General features: G+C 37.0%; 1 protein-coding gene across 1 annotated transcript in view; it reads right to left on the bottom strand.

Moving 5' to 3' along the window:
* Positions 1-17000, bottom strand: part of lnpep (leucyl/cystinyl aminopeptidase) — a 117118-nt gene that overhangs the window by 82873 nt on the left and 17245 nt on the right. The window contains exon 2 of the mRNA XM_028805735.2: positions 2211-3048. Coding sequence (XP_028661568.1) covers positions 2211-3048 — 838 coding nt within the window. The remainder of the gene's footprint in view (positions 1-2210; positions 3049-17000) is intronic.

Consider the following 17000-nt stretch of genomic DNA (forward strand, 5'->3'; position numbering starts at 1 on the left):
CAAAACTGTCCAGCCACTGATGAAATATTTTATATCCTTTGGTGACTATTAGATTAATTTGGTTATTGGGAAAAGCTGGGTTCATAATGAATGATAAGTATCAACTATTCTGTATTATGCAAATATTCTGAAATGAGTTACAGGCAGAAGTGGTTTGTTGTGTGGTGGGTGAGATAACACACTGTATCAGTGCACGTTCCCAACAGCTACAGAGAAACAGTCATGCCTCAGGTATAATTCTACTAAAATGTACCTTTTATCACCATTACTTTTCTCCAATAGAGATATCAGGGTCTTTTCAAAAACGTAAAGTAACTAATGTTTACAATATCGACAGCAACTCTCATTTTGATCCAATGTAGCCTAAAGATTGCCATCATTTTATTATGTTTACAGAAATAAATATGCAAGCAGCTGGACACCCTCCTCAGTCTCTCAGACAACAAGGGTGCTTGTTGATTTAGCACTGAAAGCCCAGAAAATACTGAATATTTAATTCTTTCATTATGAAAGTATTATACACTCTAAAGGGCATAATCCTCAATATAATCACAAATTAATTTAAAACGTATGATAACTGCTACATGTTTGAGAGGGTGATGTTTCTGACATGGTTGATACCCCCAGCTGACTGGTCATTCCTAGGTTTTGTGATTAATTCATTATGCTGCCCTTTACCTTAACGTATTAAAAGCAAATTTAATCTTTATAATTCATTTTCTAAAATGTACACATACAAATGATCCACTGGTACCTGCCTACAGGGTATAAATAACATTGTTTGTACATTATCTTTATCACTTATCGAGCAGACATTTACAGGAGTGCAGCAGGTGTATCCAATAAACTAGCCACTCAGTATACATTAGCAAATAATGAAAGTGCTGTTTTAATGATCAAGTACAAATTTGTGTTCTCAGGTTTATAAACTGCTGGGTTAAAACTGCATATTAGTCAGCCACTGCAAAGAGCCAAGCATTTTCCTACAAAATGTTAGGCAGTGGTTTGTTTACAACACTTTCAAAGGGGGAGCAAAAGTCAATGAATAGAGGAGGTCATCTACCCAAAATACTGCAATTTAAAAAAAAAAAAAAAATTTTTTTAAATACCCCAATCAATGTTATTATGTTATAAACATCTGTTTTGCATTAAACTGTTCAATCATATCTATGAAATAAACTGGACAAACTTAAAATTGAAGGCACACTATTCTTTCTTTTCTATTCTCTTGTCAGAATTGCTACTGCAACTCTTCAGTGGGACATAATCGAGAATAGGTACCAGAAGAATAAAAAATAATACTGAAGTTAAAGGAACAATATGTACTTTTTCTCTATCTATATGCTTCCCCTTGGCCATATTATTTGTTGCTTTGGACTGGATTATCATTTTTATGCAGATAATACTCAACTCTATTTCAAGGTTAAAAGAGCAAAAGTAAAACCTGGATGGAGCACAACTCTTTTAAATTAAACTGCATGAAAACTGAACTCCTGCAAATTGGCACTATAGCACAACTTAAGAAAATGAGCTCCATTTCAGTCACTCTTGATGGTGATCTCATTAGACCTTCTTCTAATGCAATAAATCTTGGTGTCGTTTTTGATTCCCCACTTTCTTACTCCATTCACATAAAACACATTAGGAAACTATGATTAGTGCTGTTGTGATAAACACTTGAGTCCCCATAATCCAAAACTTGATAATCAGGTTTCAAAGCTGATGGATGGAAACATGAAAAAAAGAAAATGAATAGAATGCAGAAAGTGTCAGACTTGTGGTCATAAACTCTGAATTCCAGTACATTGTCAAACATAGTGCCAGCTCATCCCAGTAATAATAATAATAATAATAACCCATACTATTATAACAACCCAAGCTATTATAACATATCTGCTAGAAGAAATATTTCAGATAAGAGTGTGATGCAACCAATTCTAAACATATACTGAAGTCCTGTAAATTACAATATTAACAGAAACAATAAATTAATACAAGACTGAAAATAAATAAATTTATAAAGCTAATCAATTCTTAAATGAATACATGATTAACATTAAGGAAACAGACATTTTAGTAATCTGTACTGCTTTATTCATTTAAATACTACCAAAATACATAAAAATTCATATATAAAACTAAAAACTAAGTGATCTAGAACTTCCACGAGAATGCTAAAGACTATCAAGAACAAGCTTGGTTAATTTTACCTGATCTCCCCATTCTTGTTTTTGTATGAGCTTTTATAGAAACCACTGTAGGTATCTGAAAGATTGGCTGAAAATTCAATTTCCACAATGCAAGTTTGACCTTTTTGCAGATCTTCTGGAAATACAAGGGCAATCTGATTCCAGGGTTTATACTCAAGCATCTCAGAGATTTTTCTGTGGGTTTCCTCCACCTTTGAAGATTTTACATTGAGAGACAGACCAGAGCTATGAAGTATAATATTCCTAGTTTCTTCCAGGATTTTCATTTTGATTGAAACTGAACCATTGAATGTCATAGTGGTTAAGTTAGGATGAAGCGAAATGTCATACTGAACTGGAATAACATTCCGAGGTAATCTTATATTGGTCCACGGGAAGATTTTACCATTTGTCGAAATGGGATACAGGGGTTCCACTGAATGTTCAGTTTTGTTACAGCCTTCCTTAGTAAAGTTACATTTTGGAAGAAAATAAATCACCATAGCAACAGTTGCAACCACAAGAAGAACAAAAGCTCCAACAAATAAAGTTCTAGCTGATGGAAAAGAACAAGAACCATTAGATTCCTGTCGAATGTAAGAGGAGTTGTTGCGTAGACTTGAAGTCCGGTTCATGAAAGACATTCCTAGAAGGCGTGCTGAAGACTCACAATCTTCTTCCTCTTCGTCAAGTTCATTCTCTCCCAACCCTCGCACCAGCAGCCTTGAACTTCTTGGCTCATATACAGCATCATCAGGTTCTAGAGGATAGAGAGGTGGTTCTTTTGCTAGATCAACAACATCAGGCTCCTCTTCAAACATGCTGTTTTCAATCATGTTCCTTGGCAAAGGAGTATGATCTAAAAGAACAAAAATGAACACAATTTAAAAAAAAACCAAATTCAGTAAAGGTTTATGTAGCCAACATACAAGTGTATATATAACACACCAAAAATTAAATATATTAATCTGCAAAAGTTTGTTAACGTCAATATTTTAACCAAGTTGCTTGACTTACTAAATATTTTAAAGAAGCCCCAGTGGGTGTTCAATTATGGCTGTGTTTGAGTGGGTCAAATGAAGGAATGTAGAGTTAAAACAGAAACATTCATTTATCCTTTTACTTTCTGAACCCACTTAATGTAAAATAAAGATTACTAGAATATTAGAACAATCTAAACGAGAAACAGCCAAGCAGCTCAACAAAGCTCATCACTCCTTATCCACACAAAGCTTGTCAGTCCTATCCTAAATGGTAACGAGATGCCTATTCCAGCAGTATCAGTGTACTCTGTCCCCTTGTACTACTCATAGAATGGCTAGACAAGCTAAAGCATGTCTCTGGCATTATGCTCTTTAGAATATCCTATATTCTGCAAGAACTTTACTTTCTTTCATCAGAACAGTAGCACTGAAAAAACTAATCTAATAATAATAATAATAATAATAATAATACAGGTACTCCTCACTTTACGACCGAGTTCCATTCCGATGACTACGTCGTTAAGCGAATTGGTCGATAAGCGAGGAGCTTGCACTGGGAATATAGGATCGTAGTAAAATTATAAAATTATATAAAATTATGCAACAAACTTCAAATTTATTCATAAAAAGACATGCACATGTACATATTATCATTTGTTTTTACTAACGTTCTTTAATGCATGTGGGTTTTCGGAGCGATTGACCAGGAAAGGCTTTAACTTGAACCCAGTGGCATTCCCTTCCAACAACAACGTGATCCTGTCTTTAAAAGCCTTGAGACCGGGCATTGCCTTAGCTTCTTTGTGCATATAGGACCTTTCAGGCATTTTTTTCCACCAAAGCCCGGTTTCATCCACATTAAATATCTGTTACGGGTAGTAGCTGCCTTTTTAATTATTCCATCCAATTCGTCAACAAATTTTTCTGCTGCTTCTACATCTGCGTTTGCCGCCTCACCGCTGATTCTCCAATTATGCAGGTTGAATCTCCGCCTAAACCGCTGAAACCATCCATGGCTTGCTGTAAATGATTCTGTCGATTTTTTGCCTTCACGTGCCTTCAAAGTCTCAAAGACAATTCAAGCTAAGGCACGCAGTATTAAAAGGCTTATCGGCATATTATTTTGCATCTGGTTGTCAAACCAGATCGCCAATAATTTCTCCATCTCATTAATAAGACCTTTTTGCTGCCTAGTTATTATGGCTTTAAATCCTGTCGATGATTTCACCGCCTCTTTCACTCTAACTTTATCCTTTAAAATCATTGAAATTGTTGAATGTGCCAATTTCAAGTCACATGCTATTTCTTTAACCGTTTTACCAGCTTCGTAGTCTTGTATGATTTTTATTTTCATTTCAAGGTCGATAGCTTTCCTTCGTTTCTTAACAATTTCTCCAGATAATGGCATACTTTTTCTTTTCGTCGACACCTGTACTATTTTGGGGTTACAAATATGCTAAAAAAACGAGGTTACACAGTGATTGCTTGTGAGAATGAAACTGACTGAAAAAGTGCATAGCAAGCCTATAGTACACTCAGTGCGCATGTCACCATTCGCCACTGACCGACACTCAAGCTGAGAAAGGGGATTCCCTGAATTGCATGTCGAAACTCGATTGGTCGTAAGTGCGAGTGGTTGTTAACCCTTTCACCGCCAACTCCCTAAATATTCCCCACGCCAGGCGAAATCTGAACAATTTTTGTTTTTTTACATTTTTACATTTTTTTTTACATTTTTTACATTTATTCAAGCAGTATTGACCACTAAATGTTGTGCAAGTTCTAGAAATGGGCAAACACATAATAAAACACAAAATGTACCTTTTCTCAGGCTTCCACAACAATAAACTTTCATCAACTGCAACTGACGGTCCTGGCATGTAGGGCAACTGAAATGCTTCAAATAAATGGTCAATCAAAGGACGTAGCGGTTTGGATCTTTCTTATCTGGCTCATTTCTGTTGTCATTCAAATGAAAGAATTTCAGCAGCAAAGAGAATCGGTTACGTGTCATGATAGCTGCAAAAATAGGTGTTGCATACATAGGATCTGTAGACCAGTACATCTCAATATCTGGTTTTCTGATTATTCCCATCAACATCAAAATCCCAATGAATTTTTTCATTTCGTTTTCATCAGCGTCTACCCAAGCACGAACACGGGAATGTGGAGGTAAATTGGGATTTTTCTCAATAAACTGTGCTGCATACAGATTTGTCTGATGAACAAAATGTCTGATCAAATCAGGTGACACAAACAGCTCATAAAACTGCTCAGCAGTGTAATTGTTTACATCAACAATAAAGCCACACGTTGCCTCAAACGGATGCAGAAAAGGTAGTTCACCTCAGGCAGCAGTCCAGTTGAGATGCTGGGGATACACCCACTCATCACCATCATCCGATGCGCCTTCATTCAGTATCATGCAGCGCACGTTGCTGATCATCATTGTCGCTAAAATCTTCTTCAGAACTGCTACAATCATGATCAAAATTATTGTCCAAAATTGCCTGCAAAACCTCACTTGAAGTCAGTTTACGTTTCGCCATATTCACAGCTTTCACTTTCGAATCACATCACGTGATCGGCCAATACAAGCGCAGAGTTGTCGAAATACAACGTAGTAATAATACCCACGCCAAACTGTCAGTTATACTATGCGCCAGGCATTCACATAACCACAGGCAAATGTGCCGGATAATTCCGGCAGAAAGGCGTCAGCAATAAAGCTACGATGCCGGATATATCCGGCAGAGGGCGGTTAAGGGGTTAAACAAATAGGTCGTAAAGTGAGGAGTACCTGTAATAATAATAAATGCTGAAAATAGTTGCCAACAGATATTGATTGCTTCCCTTGTTACATATTACTTATGTAACTTTTTTAACCAAAAGAAATGTTAAGCAAATTTATAGATATGAAGGAGAAGGGGAATGTAAATACGGTGGAGGGTTGCAGAGGAAAAAACTTATTGAATATTTTCAACAAGTAACAAATTGCATCCCTTGCAAGATCTGTTAATATTGAGCTCAATTATTAAGGGAACAGAACCATGATGAGGAATGACCTGAAAATAAAACATTGGTGTACAGTGATCCCTCGCTATATCGCACTTCGACTTTCGCGGCTTCACTCCATCACGGATTTTAAGTGTATGCATATCTAAATATATATCACGGACTTTTTGCTGGTTCGCGGATTTCTGCGGACAGTGGGTCTTTTAATTTATGGTACATGCTTCCTCAATTGGTTTGCCCAGTTGATTTCATACAAGAGACACTATTGGCAGATGGCTGAGAAGCTACCCAACCAGAGCACGTATTACGTATTAAATAAAACTCCTCAATGATATACGATATGCTTCCTACGCGGTGCTTCGCATACTTGAAAGCCTAAACAGCACGTATTGATTTTTGATTGTTTGCTTTTCTCTGTCTCTCTCACTCTCTCTGACATTCTCTGCTCCTGACGGAGGGGGTGTGAGCAGAGGGGCTGTTCGCACACTGGCCTAGAGGATACGACGCTCCTCTAAAAAATGCTGAAAGACTACCTTCACATTATTCCCTTCCTTGCAGCTGCTTTGTCCGGCAGTGCTTCGCATACTTAAAAGCCCGAACAGCCCTATTGATTTTTGATTATTTGCTTTTCTCTCTCTGTTTCTCTCTCTCTCTGACATTCTCTGCTCCTGATACGCACTCCTTTGAAGAGGAAGATATGTTTGCATTCTTTTAATTGTGAGACGGAACTGTCATCTCTATCTTGTCATGGAGCACAGTTTAAACTTTTGACTAAAGGGTGTTATTTCATGTCTAGAAGGCTCTAATAATGTTAAAAAACGTATTTAGAAGGCCGTAAACAGGATTTCTATGCTCAAACTGCGAAAATATTTGATTTATAAATAAAGAATCCTACTTCACGGAAATTCATTTATCGTGGTCGAGTCTGGAACAGATTAACCATGATAAACGAGGGTTTACTGTAATGGTATCCCTTTCTTACTTACACTTGCCTGAAGAAGGGGCCTGAGTTGCCTTGAAAGCTTGCATATTGTAATCTTTTTAGTTAGCTGATAAAAGGTGTCATTTTGCTTGACTTCTCACTACATTCATAATGGCTAACATGGTACAACACCCTAGTATTACACTTGGGAATAATTCACTACCACTTTCTCAATATCACTTTCGATGTTTCACCTTCCAGCTCAAAATTCTTATCTGACAGTGTAGAATCCTACTCGAACAATATGGAAAGCCTCTTGTGCAGGTCACTTCTGTTGATCATAGTGACAGCCAGTATGTGATTTCATACTGTAAGGAAAAAAAAGTCAAATTTGAAATGCACAATATTGCAGTCTTTGCTGTGCTCTAGCAGAGGAAACAAACAATACATTCTAACATAATTGTTAAGTGTTGACAAAAGATGCCTAGCCTTCTACTGTTTTATGTTGACAGGACCTTGAAAGTGTTAAGCTGGAACTTAGTAGGAAGACTTGCTGCTATGCACTTTTTTGGCATGATGTGGTGGTCTTGTACACAATCCACTTCCGACTTGACAAAAAAGCCACTGACTCGTATTTAATACGCCATGTGTTTATTTCAGTATGAATTATGATTAGGATTTTTTTTAAAACATTTTGTTAATAGAATTTAGATCCAGTGTAATCTAAATATTACTGTATTTACAGGGTGTGAATTTCAGTGTCGCACTACAATAATGGAGCATTTTACTTTTAACACAGAGTACTTTATATAAAAAGTAAAAACTTGCTGCTTTTTTGTTTAATTAAAAGCCTATTGTTATTTGTATCCAGTTACAGTGAAAATACATGTTCCATGTGTTGTGAAAGTGTAATGATGTGACCAGTCAATTCAGCTATGAGTAGTAGCCACTATAACCTTTAGCATCTAGCTACGATCAAGAGACAGATCATTCATTATTATCAAGACAACTGTATGGCTCAGCTTATGATAAGGCAGACCAGTCTAGCAATTTAACATACAAGATAACAGAGACAGCTCAGCCTTATAGGGGGGGAAGTTAATAGGGCTGCAAAAAACAGCTTATTTCATTGTCAAAAACAAAAAAGTAACAAATGCAAATGTTCTACAGCTTATTGTGGTATTGAAGGTAATTGAGTGTTCAAAAGTAGAATAACACAAATGCAATGAAAAGAGGAAATGCACGTGTAGCTACATCCACAGGAGTAAATGAAATGAAGTATGCAATATCAGCTACATGGATGGATGCCAATTAATTCAGTTATTCTTTTTGAAGGGGCAACTCCAAAATATAACCAGTATGTGAAATTCAGTTACCAAAAGAAAAAAAAAAAAAACACACACACACACACACACACACACATTGATTTTACAAAAATAATGGATGGGGAGTGTTGTGATGTGAAATTTTGCATACAACTTGATAAATATTTTGTAAGTCTTTATTTGTAACTTAGGCAAAGCAATGTAATATTAGTGTTACATTAGTGAGAAGCATTCATGTTTACCCCCACCCCCTTTTAGGAATGGGTCTCTTTGAATTTTACGATAGGTTTTGGGGTTGCCTCAAACCAGTTTGGCAAGTGTTTCTCTGCTAAAGTCTCTCTCTCAACCCCCACACAAAGCCATGCTGCCTAACTGCCAAGCTTTACCTTAACATATGGTTTGGGGGGGCAGGTGTGAAGATGTTCTATCCCCCCATTGCTCTGAAGTATGGCTGTTTGGAACTGGCTTGTATCAGAAACCTTTAAGTACTATGACGCCATATGGGCTGTAGGGGTTGGACAGAAAACCTATAAGTTTGCTTGCTTTACCTCACCCTTTCTCTCTTACCCAATGATGAAAGACCATCTGACACAATGAACTGAAAAGGACAACACAATGAAGAGCACAGCTCGGCAGCCACATTGAGACAGGCATGCAGCCAGTTCTGAAGAAAGCTGACCACAATATGATGACTTAACTAGAGGCATTTTAAGTAACTAACAAGTCTGTGTGCCACCTGAAACTACACATCAGCATTTATCAGGTTGTATGGTTGCCAATATTGAAATGTACTTTGCATATTGTTATTATTTATGAATATTATCAATAATACATTAATTGTAAATTAACTCCTGCTTGTCTTTTACTATTATGTTTACCTAATTGCCTGAGGTTATAGATGTATAAGGGAAGGTGGGGAGAAGTTATATGGTACAATACCTTATAAACAGTGGTACGTCTATGAGATTTGCAGCATTCTGACAAAGGCTATATATTAATACAGTGGTACCTTGAGATATGAGTTTAATTCATTCCGTGACCGAGCTCGTAAGTCAAAATGCTCGTATCTCGAATCAATTTACCCTATTGTAATTAATTGAAATGAGATTAATTTGTGCCAGCCCCCAAAAAACCACCCCAATTTTTTGTTAAATGTTTTCAACATAAGAAAAATGTATTTATAATGAACAAATATTGTATACAAACAAAATAAAACCTAACACATAAAAAAGAATCTAAAGAAATAAACAGATGTTGGCGGAGCTGATTAGCGTATTGTATTAATTTTACTTTCACTTGCTGCCTCACCATGCCCAACAACGGAGAGAATGTGGTCCTTTTTTGGAAATTTTGAACCACCGTCGACTGGCTTTGAAATGTTCTTGTGAAGCCTCCTGTTCTGAAATACCTGGGGTCTGCTGCAGCAAATCTGCGTAGATGACTCGTGCCTTCTCGCAAATTATAGTCTCTGTCACAGTGTCTCCTGCGAGCTGCTTCTCTGTCAACCACAAATACAGTAGGTTCACCATCTTTTCATGGACAGAGTTGCGTAGCTTTGAAATAATTTTAACACCCTTAGCTGGAGTTATGGCCTTTATCGAGTCCTTCTGCTTCAGAATAGTACATATCGTAGAAGTAGTGCGATCATACTGCGTTGCCAAGTCTTACTCTTACGCCATGCTCATGTTTGTCTGTTATCTCACGCTTTAATTCCATGGATATCACCTTTTTCCTTTTCTCACCACTATTCTTTACACTTACCATCTTAGGACTCATGGTTATACAAAAAAAATTAGCTAAATAACTGTACCAAAAAAAACAAAAAAACAAAATTAAAACTCAACACTGGCTGTGATGTCACCGAAGCTGGCTCATATCTTGAATTTTGGCTCATAGCTGAAGGCAAAAAAATCGACCTAGTGACAGCTCGTATCTCAAAAAACTCGTATTTTGGGCCACTCGTATCTCAAGGTATCACTGTAATACAAAAGGGGAAAGTAGAGGGAGCAAGAAACAAATTGCATGAAATGTTACTTTTCATGAATTATTATTATTATTCAGGTAATTTTTTAAATGTACAAATGCATATTTAACTCGCAAAACAACAAATGATCTATATTTGACAAATTTTTGTTACATAAGATTGAAGCAGTGAGGCCCAGAGGGAAGACAATCAAGACTTTATTAGGGGTAATGTCAGACTATTTTAAAAGAATTGGTCTCATCCCAAAAAGGATGTCAAGGACTGCAAACAGGAAAAGAAAAAGATTTGGTGGGGGACAATCGACTAACCTGGGTAAACCAGGAAAATGATAATTAAACAGATGGTGGTGCTCATGGCTGTGATTATGACGATAATGATGTAGTCTCATTTTAAACTCGCTTTGAAATTTCCCCTGAAGTCTATAAATGTGTTGCATGAGAGATGAATCCATTCGTCAAAGTGAAATTCAGTCCCCGACTTACACGTTACTGTTAATTATGTTAATAAAATTCTTCAGTAACTTAATAAAAAAATTAATTGCAAATTGTATCCTTTACATAGGTCTGTTGTTGAAAATCTAGCTTCATTGCTTTAAAAGTACTCATATCGGCATTCTTTATTGGCTCGTCTTTAAATAGAATTCTAGGTATCGATAGCAGGTTATGTCACTGAACACACCTAGGTCTAATACCATCAGTCTTAAAACTAAAATCTTAAAACTAAAATCAAGGTTGAAGAGTTATCCTTTCCAGTTCTATGACTGTTTAGTCTTATATTTCACAGTGCCCGGCTTTTGATGCCTGTAAATCCCTCCCAAACTCATCCAAAGTAATGTAAATATGGCATTCTTGTTTCTCCTAATAAACCTCGATTTTAATCACAAATTTTTCAGCTTGACACTGCATCGTAAACCTGTTCCACTAATAAGCACATTGCAACTACGGTAAACTTCAAAATTGTAAAAATGTCCTTACTGTTGCAAAAAAAATTATATAAAAATGAACAAATTCCAGATCTAATCAAGCGGAAGTAATATAATGCAGAAGTTGAAAATGTAGAAACTTTGTTTATCTAAATTGACTTTATAAAAATCTTACATTATGAATAAAGACAGAACTGTGCTATTCTTTCTCTACAATATTAGTAACATTTATCAAGATGCAATTTCATATAACTTATTTAAAACTAACAATGTAACCAATGTTATTTCACAATTAAAATTAATCTTGTTAGTTTAACAGCCTTCCACCACAGTAAACTGCTCCTTTTTATAGATTGCTACTTGCATAGAAAGTGGATTATGTATTTCAGAGGTCAAAGAACAAGCCTGCCAATTCTTATCTATAAATAACCATTAAATCCTATGTTTGCTACTCTAATAATATTGTACGTGAGAAATGGAACAGTTTCTTTAGAGAGGATGGGGTTCTTTTAGAGAAGGATTGTATTAAGAGCTGTACCAGTAATATTAATTACAGAAATATAAAAAAAGTGTTATTAAGTTTATTAAAGCTTATTATTTGAAATCAATAATATTCTTAAACTAATGGGGCATGGAGGTGATGGATGTGTAGTCGAAGTCAAAACTGATGGCTCATTAAAAGTGATCCTTAGATCTTTGCTTTTTTCTTTATTATCTAACTTGCAATAAACTATATGGTCCACTAACTGACTGATATACAACCTGTGTCTCTATTCAAAATGAATGCTGCAAAAAATATAAACTAAAAAAAAAAAAAAAAAAACTAAATTAAAATTCCAATATTACAATTAAAATACAAAGAAATTCCTTTGACAAGATGTTACTTTTTTAAAAGTAAGTTTAAAAATTAATCTGAAAAATTCAAAAAAACATGCAGAAGATTTTTTAGGGCACATCTGTATTGGTACACAAACTACAATAAATAAAATTGCACCGATTGTCCTGAATTCAAAATTCTGATAAATAATGCATGGTCGCCCAAAGAGCAGCATAGTGGGGTAGTCGTAATGCTGCAGCCCCGCAGTGAAGAAGCCAGGGTACACATCCTGGGTGCTTCCTGCACAAAGTTTGCAAGTTCTCCCCATGGCTGTGTGGGTTTCCAATGGTTGTCCACAGACATGTAGATATGGTGAACTGCCATTGCCAAATTGGCCCTAATGTGTGTAAGTGTGATTATCTTGCTATGGACTGGCGCCCTGTCCAGGAATTTTTCCTGCTTTGCACTCCACGTTTGCTGGCATAGGCTCCAGCTTCCCTGGAACCCTACTCAAGAAAAGTGGGATTGGAAGGTGGATGGATGCAAGATTATAACTGTCTGATATTTTGCCAATGTACGGTACAAATGCAAGTGAAGTGCATTCATGATACTAAAACACTATCATTATTCTAGGCAAAATTTACCAGAGCAATCTAATTTTATTCCTAAGAAGTCTACTGTCAGCCACATCCTGGCACTGAGGTTTCTCTTGGAGTGCAAACACAAATATTGGCAAAGTTTCTTTGCAGCTTTTGTCGATTTTCATAAAATGTTCGACTCAGCTGATCAAACTGCCCTGTGGGGCATCCTTAGACTTGGCAAGATCCACCCAAAGTTGTTGGATATCATGGCTGGCCTGTAAACTTGTACTGTGAGTGCTGTGCAGAGTGGAGGCATTTGGGGGTTCTTCACGGGGTGTACTTGCTCCTACTCTCTTTAGTGCTTGCATGGATTGGGTGATGGGCAGAGTTGTAGGGTCCAATGGCTGTGGGGCATCTGTTGGTGAAAAAAGATTCATGGATCTCGACTTTGCCAACAAAGCTGTGATCTTTGCAGAGTGATGAGTCGGTCTGGGCTTGCGAGTGTCCTGAATAAAAACCAAGATCCAGGCCTTTAATGACATCTTAGGCAAAGCCATCAGCAGAGTGTCGACTTTGTTTGCTATTTTGGTGTATGATTGCGAGACATGTATGCTATACAGAGACCTGAGACAAAGACTGGACTCCTTTAGTACTGTGTCTCTTTGGAGAATCCTTGGGTATCGCTGGTTTGACTGTGTCAAATTAGCGGCTGCTCATGGAGTCCTGAATGAGGAACATTACCTGCATTGTGAGAGGGCATCAGTTACAGCACTATGGCCATGTGGCATAATCCCCAAGGATGATTCAGCTCACAGGATTCTCACTGTTGAGGATCAGAGCAGCTGGACCAGGCCAAGGGGACTTCCAAGTAACACCTGGTTGTGGCAGATAGATGGTCATTTCCAGGGGATGGGACTGGACAGCGTGTCTGCCTGGGGGATTGTCAACCAGGATCCTGAGCGGTTTCGTCATGTGGTGGGTGCGGCAACGTGCTGTACCAGTGCATGCTCCCCAACCTAACGTCACCTTACTCTGGTAAAGGAAAAAACAGTGCAACTTCTAAACTTGAACGGGACCTGCTTCCTCCATTAATACATCATACCAAACCATGCTATATTGTACACGTACAACGTTCTGAAAAATGCTAAAATATCATAATTCTCTCACCTATCTTTAACCTTATATATGAATGAAACATGAAGTATGATGATAAGAGCATTAAAAATAAAAGGGAATTGTTCAGTATAAATACAACAGGAAGATATATAATAAATGATTTAGATAGGAATATAAGTAACAAGCTGGTTAAGTTTGCAGATGATACCAAGATAGGAGGATTAGCAGATAATTTGGAATCCGTTATATCATCACAGAAGGACTTGGATAGCATACAGGCTTGGGCACATTTGTGGCAGATGAAATTTAATGTCAGTAAATGTAAAGTATTACATATAGGAAGTAAAAATATTAGGTTTGAATACACAATGGGCGGTCGGAAAATCGACAGTACACCTTATGAGAAGAATTTAGGAGTCATAGTGGACTCTAAGCATTCGACTTCCTGACAGTGTCCAGAAGCCATTAAGAAGGCTAACAGAATGTTAGGTTGTATAGCACAATGTGTGGAGTACAAGTCTAAGGAGGTTATGCTCAACCTTTATAATGCACTGGTGAGGCCACATCTTGAGTACTGTGTGCAGTTTTGGTCTCCAGGCTACAAAAAGGACATAGCAGCATTAGAAAAGGTCCAGAGAAGAGCTACTAGGCTGATTCCAGGGCTACAGGGGATGAATTACAGTATGAGGAAAGATTAAAAGAGCTGAGCCTATACAGTTTAAGCAAAAGAAGATTAAGAGGTGACATGATTGGAGTGTTTAAAATTATGAAGGGAATTAGTACAGTGGATCGAGACTGTTATTTTAAAATCAGTCCATCAAGAACACGGGGACACAGTTGGAAACTTGTTCAGGGTAAATTTCGCACAAACAACTTTACACAAAGAACGATAGACACTTGGAATAACCTACAAAGTAGTGTGGAAGACATTAAGATGTTAGGGACTTTCAAAAGTCGACTTGATGTTTTTTTGGAAGAATGTTAGGACTGGCGAGCTTTGTTGGGCTGAATGGCCTGTTCTCATCTAGAGTGTTCTAATGTTCTAACCATTTATCAGTAAGACTGCCTGAAGGAAGTACCAGTTCAACACTTAAAATGTCTTTGTTCATACTCTTCATAACAGGTGGTCTCTCTGGTAAACTTCAGACATAATACAAAAGTGTAATTATAGGGTGTTAACAAATATGAAAAAACTAAGTTAAGACATGTCTCCAAGGAAGTAAGTGGAGCTGGCATAGATCAAGTGCTGCACTCACTCAGTCTGGTATGTTGAGGTCTTTGTTCTTAGTTTATTGAGCTGGAAATGATTTGTTTAGTACAAGTCCTACTACTCTTAAAAAAATTTCAAGGTGTAGTTTCATGGAACGTTTCCTTTATTTAGGCCTTACAAACTCATCCAAATTCTACTTTCTCATGTAATGTTTAGGAAGTAACAGTAAGACGGGGGTCTAAGAATCCAAAATGTAGTTCCCCGGCACCCAGGTCACCAATTCGGACCCAGAACAGATTCTCAGCACTCCGCAGCGTGCCTGTGGAAATTGAGAATAAGAAAGTGCTCATAATTGGCGATTCCATAGTGCGGAATGTTAGAATTCCAAACTGTGTTAAACCAGCAGTTAATGTTAAGTGCCTCGCTGGGGCCAAGATTTCTGGCATAGAGGCCGCATTGGACCGTGTCGCCGACGATGAAGTATCTACCTTATTTGCTGCATGTCGGCACTAATGATATTTATTCACAGCAATCTGAGGTATTAAAGAGGAACTTCATCTCTCTATGCATCAAAGCCAAAAGAAAATGTTGGAATTTAGTTGTATCTGGCCCCTTACCAAGATTACATAGAGGGGATGTGATTTATAGCAGATTGCATTCCCTTCACTGCTGGCTAGAAACCTGGTGTGCAAACAAAAGCATAGCGTTTGTGAACAATTGGGATGATTTTTGGGAAAGGCCTGGATTTTTCAGAAGAAATGGTCTTCATCCTAACTGGAGGGGATCTTATGTATTATCCCAAAATATGGCAGCAAAACTGCCTGGTTGACTGATTAGAGCACCATCTAGGCTGCAGTCATGTGACCTTAAATCACAGGTTGTTGTTTATCCCACCTGTTACTTTCCTGAAGCTGTTACCCATAATCCTTGTCATGGGGCATCCAGTAAATTTAGTCTTGATACAAACTTTAAATTAATTGATAACCAAAAAATAAGGTGTATAATTAGACCAAGGGATAAAACCATACCCTCCACCAGGGGCATCTGTAATAGAAATTTACTTCAAATTAAAACAAAAAATATATCAGCAGTTCAGAAAGAACCATGCAGTTTTAAATGCTGCTTACTGAACATTCGCTCTCTTGGCACTAAAGCTGTTTTGGTAAATTATATTATATTAAGTACAAAATCTGATCTATGTCTTCTCACTGAAACCTGGCTTAGTAAATGTGACACTGTTCCCCTAGCTGAAGCGTCACCAGATGGCTACTCGTTCCTTCATAAGTCTGGAGATTTTGGTCGAGGAGGAGGCCTTGGAATAATTCATTGTAACAAAATGCAAATCACTTCTAAAAATTTAGGCAACTTTACATCCTTTGAGGCATTCATTTTAAATATTAAAACAGATTCCAACACAATTATAGTGCTAGTCTACAGACCACCTTCTATCTGATTTGGCTATAATATTATATATATTATATATTATATATTATATATTATACCCTAACCCACTCTCACCTCGGAGTACTGCACCCTGCACACATCCTTCTGCTGTCTATAAATTATGATCATGTAGTACTGATGGGGGTTTTTAATTTACACATTGATGTGGAAACTGACACTTTTAGCAAATGTTTTACTTATTTGTTAAATTCAGTAGGATTTTGTCAGATTGTCAAAGGTCCAACTCATAATCATAACCACACATTAGATTTAATTATAACTTACAAAGTTGAAATTCAAAATTTAAATATCACTCCATTAAATGAAGTTATTTCCAATCACTACTTAATTAATTTGATATAGTCCTGCCCTTGTCAACACACTCCCAGATTAAAACAAAGACAGTGCGACATCTAGATTGTAATTCTGCTTCAATATTTATAGATACTTTGAGTAAGTCGAGTGTAACTGCGGAAAACCATTCAGATCAGTT

Source organism: Erpetoichthys calabaricus, chromosome 7, assembly GCF_900747795.2.
Source record: "Erpetoichthys calabaricus chromosome 7, fErpCal1.3, whole genome shotgun sequence".
Classification (NCBI taxonomy): domain Eukaryota; kingdom Metazoa; phylum Chordata; class Cladistia; order Polypteriformes; family Polypteridae; genus Erpetoichthys; species Erpetoichthys calabaricus.